At 42.4% G+C, this 7,920-nt stretch overlaps 1 protein-coding gene across 1 annotated transcript; it reads left to right on the top strand.

Annotated features, from left to right (window-relative positions):
- Positions 1-1,322: 1,322 nt before the first annotated feature.
- Positions 1,323-6,486, top strand: SAP30 (Sin3A associated protein 30). Its single transcript, XM_068553258.1, has 4 exons — positions 1,323-1,955; positions 3,475-3,600; positions 3,999-4,097; positions 6,153-6,486. The coding sequence occupies exons 1-4, from the start codon at positions 1,641-1,643 to the stop codon at positions 6,273-6,275; spliced, it is 663 nt and encodes a 220-aa protein (XP_068409359.1). The 5' UTR covers positions 1,323-1,640; the 3' UTR covers positions 6,276-6,486.
- Positions 6,487-7,920: the final 1,434 nt, after the last annotated feature.

Genomic DNA, 7,920 nt, shown 5'->3' with positions numbered 1-7,920 from the left:
GAAAAGATAACACAAATACTCACCATTTAGCATCTTTCTTTTGCCCACTACATTTTTGTTTCTTTCTTTGCTATATCCTAAAACATAAGTGCACAGATGGACTGAATGGCTTTGAATTTCAGGGCAGATGACAGTTTATATTTTTAAAAAATCATCTATCAATAAGTTTACTCAGTAAATATAAAAGAACTTTCAAAAAACCCTACTGCTTTCTGTCTTTGTTTAAACAATGGGATTGTTAAACAGGATATACGTACTGATAAATAATGACGCGCTGCAATTAGCAAAGGCGCAGCCTTCGTACCAGCCTCTCCCAACCTTCCACCCCGCCCTCCACACGCACGCACCCACACGTACACATGCACACGCGCGCGCACAGACACGTACACAGACACGAGCGCGCGCGCGCCCCGACGACCCCGGAGCTGCGCTTTCCCTGCGCTCTCGGCCGGGCGCGCGCCTTCGGGCTCCGGGAGCCCCAGGCTGACCGAGACTCGGAGGGGCTACACGTCCCTTTTAAATGCTATTAGACCGCCTCCCAGTTCCCTCGAGGAGAAAGCGGAGAGGCAGGGGGTGGAAGCGAAAAGCAGCCCCGTTAAGTCCACTTGTCAGCAGCTCCACCTCAAGAAGCGGCAGTGTGCGCCCCGCAAGCCAGCGCGTTCCTCGCAGGGACAATGCGAGGATCTGGAGGCGGCCTCCAGTCCGACATCGGTCCCATCCTGGCGCGGAGGTCGGCACGCGCGTTTCCCCCTGGCAGGCGCCCTCACAGTCTGGGGCGTCAGTCGGCGCAACTGCTATCAGATCCCGCGGTGTTAGCTGCGGGACCTCCGGGACCCGAAGAAGGCCAGGGCGCCCGTTCTCCTCGGTCTGGGTTTCCCACAAAAACGTAGTCACATCAAAAACTTTTTCCACAGATACGAAAACAGCCCGAAACTTTTTTCCCACAAGCTCCCTCCACTTCCCTCCTACTCCCGCCCCCCGCGTTTTGTGCTTCGCCTCAGGAATTGAGTGACCTCTTCGTGCAGAATGCCAGCTCTGCAAAATTCAGGACCTAAACACAGCCCAACTTCCCGGGAGAGACCAGAAAGAAGAAAACCTCGCAACCCCAACCACACGCCCCTTGTTTTCCCTGTGTTTCACCAAAAAAAAAAAAAAAGGCCCGACCCGCCTCCGCGCCATGAATGCTGGGATAAGTAGTTCCCCTAAACCGCGAAGCGCTGGGTCAGATTGGAGCTGAGGTTGGCTCCCCGGAAGAAAACTACGATTCCCATGGTGCCATGCGACAGAGTGGAAGGGGCGGGACGGGCAAGGGCGCAACGCGCTTGCGCAGGTCGAGGGCAGGAGGGAGGCGGAGGCGCTGTAGTCCAACTGCTGAGGAGTCTCCATGTGACAGTGAGCGGCGTCCCGGCTCCAGGCGACGCCAGACTCTGGTTCCCGACCCCAAGCTCCGTCCACTGTCCCGGCGCCAGCAGACACCGGCAGGCCGGGGGCCCGCGGTGTTGTCCGGAGGCCGCGGGCGCAGAGTGAGTAGCCGCCGCCGGGCAGGTGCCTGAGGGACCGCCTAGACCCCGACGTCTCCCGAGAGGCGAGCGGCGCGGCGAGCGGGGCTTCTGTCAGCGCGGCGCCGCGAGCGTGGGGACATGAATGGCTTCACGCCCGAGGACATGAGCCGCGGCGGGGACGCGGCCGCCGCCGTGGCCGCCGTGGTCGCCGCTGCCGCCGCCGCCGCCTCGGCCGGGAACGGGGCCGGAGCGGGCGCCGGGGCCGAGGTGCCGGGCGCCGGGGGGGTCTCGGCGGCGGGGCCCCCGGGAGCGGCCGGGCCGGGCCCGGGGCAGCTGTGCTGTCTGCGCGAGGACGGCGAGCGGTGCGGCCGGGCGGCGGGCAACGCCAGCTTCAGCAAGAGGATCCAGAAGAGCATCTCCCAGAAGAAGGTGAAGATCGAGCTGGATAAGAGCGTAAGTGACGGCGGGACGGGCCTGCCCTGCGCGCCCCACGGGCGCTCGGGGAGCGGAGCAGACGCGACGTCGGTGGGGTGCGGGGCCCCCAGACCTGGGCGCAGCGCGAGCCCGTTCTGGCGTCTCTAGTAGGAAGCAAACAACAAAGTGCTGCAACTCGGCCCTCCGCCCGCAGCCGACAGGCTCGCGCGCCGCGGATCCGCGCCCTGCCTCCCCCTCCTCCTCCGCGGGGGCCGGGACGCGAAACAAAGGGGGCGGCCGAGCAGAGGGCCCGGAGTAGCTGTTCTGCAGCCCGGCGGCTCCTTGTGGAACGGAGGCGCCTTCTTTGTTTTGCTGCCCGAGCCGGCGCTCGGCCCCGGGGAGTAGCTCCCCCGGTCTGGGGACAGTGGAGTCCTGGTAGGGCCTGACGCCGCGGGCGACGAGGATCCCGTTCCCCGTCCCGCGGGCGCGGGTGCAGGGGACGCCTGGCTGCGAGCCGCGCGGCCGTGTCAGCATCCCGGGCAGCCGCTCCCAACGTGGGGAGCGCGCAGCCTCTGCGGTTTTGCCCTCGGGTTGGCAGCCATCAGGGTTTCTTTCTTCGTCCTTTCGCACGTCTGTTCTTTTGACCGTCGCTGAGGTTTTTAGAAACGGCCATTTGAACTTTTCGGAGCTCTGGGCGGCGGTAATAAATAACAAAATGCCAGAACCGGCACACATCGTGCATCTTTTTAGCTTGCACTTAGCTTAGAGGTTAATTTAAAAGCCTGTTAGCTCAGTCCTCAATTGTTTGTTTTTTTTAAGGAGTAACTGCTAATGTACGAAACCTGGTATTTCAGATGTTACCGTACAGCTCTCAGAACTATGTAATTAAAGTTTTTGAAAAGTTTATTTGGGATACTTTCTGCCTATTCAGTTCCTCCGTCGTGTTCATGAGAAACTTTTCAGGTGTACTTGAGTAATTTCACATTGCTTTGGTTGGAAAAACGTATTACTGATAAATGCTTTTAATACGCAGAGGAGTTCATAATTCAAATTTAAATTTAGGGTGTGAAATCAGCAACTTATTTGTAAAAATGGGTAGTTTTGTGCTCGACTATAATTTGAGTATTAAGTTAGCAAGGTTAGGAAGCATACATTACGGTATTTTAAAATGCTCTTTAAGTAGAGAAAATGCTATCAAATAGCAAAATTGTGAACAGCATCATTTTTCCCTTGTTAACAAAAACAGCATGACTGAACTAATCTAGTTCACCATCGCTGCAATTTGAATCCAGACGGTAGGAATTTCTCGTTCTTTGCGTCTCGCTTCCCTTACTGGCACCTCTCCCCGCCCCACCCCCAATCCTCTTAACAATACTGCCAGACATGGTAGGTTTTAACTGGGTTCAGGACTGAAGTAGAAAGAAACGTGCGTTGTCTTAACAATGGCCTGTTTGGACTGTTGTTTTTATTTTTAATAATTCACTGTGAAATGTATTTTTAATACATAGACACATTTTACGGCAATCGTTAAGTAGTCTGTGAAACTTTTCTGTTTCAGGCAAGGCATCTTTACATTTGTGATTATCATAAAAACTTAATTCAGAGCGTTCGAAACAGAAGAAAGAGAAAAGGGAGTGATGATGATGGAGGAGATTCACCTGTTCAAGATATTGATACTCCAGAGGTAGGTGAAAGTTTCGTATGTTAACTGTAAAAAGTGCTCCATTCTGAAAGTTTTAGTTAAACAACATGAACAAAGTTTAAAAATACTTAAAGCATTTGAGAAATCTGAAAAGGAAAGCAAAATTAAATATGGCCAGTTAACATGCAGTTACACGATTGGACTTGTTACAGTTTCAATTGACAACCCTTAGAGCTCTGTTGTCTTGTACGTTCTTTTTTTTTGTCCCTGGTCTTTAATAATTATGCTCAAAAGATTGAAGTGTTTAATACATTTGTAGTTTTGGTTATATAAAAGGCATTTTAAATAATGGAGTTAAGTTTTCATTGTGTTGAAATTGCATTGTTGTCATATATAACAAAGCTAAGTCTTTTAACAAATGATATGTTAATTTTTTCCAGGTTGATTTATACCAATTACAGGTGAATACACTTAGGAGATACAAAAGACACTTCAAACTCCCAACCAGACCAGGACTTAATAAAGCCCAGCTTGTGGAGGTATATATGAGTTTTAAGCTATTTAACCTTTAAATGAGCCTGTTCATACAAAAAAGGGTCATTAAATGCTAATGACATTATTAATGTAGCATATATAACAATACCTTTTGTCAGTAGTTAGGAAAATCAAAGTTAGTAAAAAATCTATTGTGGAAGAATCTAGTTGCCTGGAAATGTTTGTCTACCATTTAGGAAATTCCTTTGTGTAATGACTGCTCAGTGGATTCTGTGCAGTTTTCTAAGAATCTTCCAATAATGACTTTCAGAAATAGTGAGTGAAAGTTTTTTTAATTCTCATTCTAGAAACCTGTTTATTTTAAAATTCTATTTGTTAAGTAAACATTTATTGAACACCTAATTGAGGCATAATAAAATAAATTAATAAGCTTTGACGTCTTCGTTAGAATTTATTTCTTGAAGTTTTTGATGGAGTAGGTTTTACAGATAAGCCCCTAAACAGTATTCCCATACCTGGCTGATTTAACTATTTCAGAACTTGTCCTGGTTGCTGTTAGTTTTATTTGAAGCACCCATGTTTTTACATCTAGAAGATGCAAAGACTTGTATCCAACCTTTTACTTATAGTTTCTTGATATAGGACTTGTAGTCCGTCAGTGAATTTTGAAAAACTGAGTGTGTTTGTGTTCTCAGGAAATAATAGAGCCAAGAAATCTGTACATCATATTAAGATATTTATAGATTTATATGTTTGTACTTCTATCATATTTAAAATAAAAATGCTTAACCTATTCGACAGGATATAAGTAAATATATAAATCAGTTTTCTCATATTCTTCAGCTTGAATTTAGTAATCCAGCATTTTCTAAAATGTGCATATTCAATAAGATAGAAGATGAGTAGAATGCTTTTAACATTAAGATCCAGTATATTAACACTTTAGCCAGAGCTGCTGCTTTCCTTCTTGCCTAGGCAACAAAAATCTAATTTTTCCTTAAATTTGATTTAAAAGATCACATCCTTTTTGGATTGTATAGTACATTAATATAACATAAATATAGATATTGCCTGCCATGATGAAACTATATTGATATATATACAGTTACTAATCAAGTGAATGTACCTTTGTTTTGGGACAAATGAGAACCGAAGAAATGATTATTTTAAATGTTACATTTAAATGTATATATTTTTTAAATGCAGAAATCAAACGAAGTTTTTGATAATCTGATCTTCTTTTTAAAAAGTTAAATTATTTCTAGAGCTATTTTCTTTTTTAGAAATGAGAAATCCAAATAGTCACGAGTGTTATAACTTACTCAGAAATGCAGATATTTACAAATGATTCCAGAGTTGAGTGACTGTCCTCCTTAAGTCTCTTATCTTTCTCTTTAAGAAGTTTTATCTTCTAGAATCTAAATATGCATATCAGCGCCCCAGTTTAGTCTGTTATACTTCTATTGGTAGTTGCAGTGCACAGAATGAAAAGGCAAGAAAGCAGGTAAACATTCTTCAGTGGACATCCCTTTTTCCCTTCTCATTTTCCATCAGTTTTTATTCAGAATAATTTTCAGGGAACCTTAACAAAAAATATTGCCAATGAATGAATGAATGAATGAATGTAAGTTGTAGCAGACATATTTGTAAGATAATTCATGATTTGTTTCTATAGTACCAAAACTTTTTCAACTTAATGTTTATCCTTTTTCCATAAGTAGAGACTAAACCATTATATGATGCATGTGGACTCCTACATTCTGTTCTATTTTATTGATATTTGAAGTTTAAAAGTAAAACTGCTTAATTCCTAATCTAGATCTCAGTTATAAAGTTCAAAATAAGTAAAAGGAAATACACATTTTAATTAATATATAGTTAATTGAGTGGGCCAAGGGATCCTTTGAAATCACACTATCTCTTGTTCATAATATCTTACTCTTATATGCTTTTCATCCTGTTGGTTCTTTGTTAAATTTATTTTTAAAAGGAAATAGCTCTTATCACACTTTTTCTTTTGATGACAGTATTTTTTACCTAGTTTATAAAATCTGTTAATATCTATAATTTAATTTCCTCAATTTTTTTTTTCTTTATAGATAGTTGGTTGCCACTTTAGGTCAATTCCAGTGAATGAAAAAGACACCTTAACATATTTCATCTACTCAGTGAAGAATGACAAGAACAAGTCAGATCTCAAGGTTGATAGTGGTGTTCACTAGGAGAGATGGAATTGAGAGTAAGCCTTGGATGTTCATGTTAAGACTGCTTACTGCTTTTTCACATGTAGAAATGTTCCTTGTGTATTTTTTCTACAGAAGATTTTCTCTGGTTTTATTTTCTTTGTTTCTGACTCTAATAATTAGTTGGAAACTCATGTAAAATGAGCTTTCCTAGATTAAAAAATATTTTAAATAAAGGTTATTACTATTATAGTTGCTTCAGTGTATTTATTTTGTGAAACTTGATTTTTATTTTAAACTGACTTTTAGGGACCAGTATTAATTGAGATTTTAATGTGAAGATCATTTTGTTACCTTTTTTCTTTTTTCTTTTTTTTAATTCTGAGGAACTAACAGAAGTAACAGATGTAGCACATTTGCTTTCTCTGGGACAGTCTGATTTGGAATTAAGGATATCCTAAATAGTATTATTTTTTAAAGTGCTTTTTAGTACTAACAGGTTTGAAATATCAGGAAGAACAAATAGTTTAATGCCTGCCTCCTTCCAAAGAAGACGTAATGTGTCAGCAAAGGTAAACACAGTGCTGAAAATTGAAATCTGAACGTAGAATTAAATAGTTTGTTGTTTCTTTAAATTTTCTTTTAGTGAAAAGGTATTTATATGGCACAAATATAGAAAGAACCTCTGCACTGCCCCTTAATTTTCAGTCATGTTCTGTACTGCTTACACTGCAAATTAAAGCTAACAAATTGGAGAGATCTAGAAATCTAACAAGATCTTAAAATTTTGGTCATACATAGCTCTGACTTGAGTTCTATTTTATTTCCTGTTTATATTTCATTCTCTATCAGTTTTCTCTTAAATATTTTTAACCTCTGCTTTTCCTGAGATTGTATTATTTAACCAGGGTCTTAGAGTTACAAATCAAATTTATAGCTTGTGACATCAGAACAGAACAACAGTTTCAGTGAAGTGTTCTGAGATTGTGGTACAAATTTCAGGATGGAAATGGCCGAGACCATTAATGTAGCTCAGGATATCTCAAGGTTGACATTTGGGCCTGATAATTCTTTATTGTGGGAGGCTGTCCTGTGTGTTGTAGGTTTGGCGGCATCACTGGAGTCCACACACTAGAGCCAGCAGAGCTCCAAAAGTGATAACCAAAAATATATCTAGACACTGTCAAATGTCCCTGGTGGGGACAGAATCACCCCTGATTGGGAACTGCTATGTAGCCAAATTTAAAGAACATACTGGTTCAATAGAAGGTGAGTCTGTGTATTTTTAAGTGTTCTGAGTGTATTGACAGCTAGAAAATAATGGTGAGCTCTAAGGCTACTGGTCTTTGTTCTTGCTGTGACCATTTAAAGATTTACTTGCTACTTTATTGATGAGCCAGAGCTTGTAATAATTGGTATTACAGAAACCTCTGGTTTCCAGTACTCCAGAAATCTCCATGAGAAGTTTTTTTCTTAGCTGTATGAAGATGAACCACATAGCTACAAGATGTGGTGGTTTATTTGAAGAAAGTATTACCTCTATATTTTATATTTTTACCTAAATCTATAAAGACTTAGTTTTTCAATAGAAACTTGTCTGTAGGCTTATTTTTTCCTATAAAACCACACTCCATTCTTATGAAAAAAGCTTGAAATTATTTGCTGACATTAAAATGTATGTTTA

The sequence above is a fragment of the Eschrichtius robustus genome, chromosome 10, assembly GCF_028021215.1.
Source record: "Eschrichtius robustus isolate mEscRob2 chromosome 10, mEscRob2.pri, whole genome shotgun sequence".
NCBI lineage: Eukaryota > Metazoa > Chordata > Mammalia > Artiodactyla > Eschrichtiidae > Eschrichtius > Eschrichtius robustus.
The sequence above is the reverse complement of the archived record's forward strand: the minus strand, read 5'-3'. Positions and strand labels throughout refer to the sequence as shown.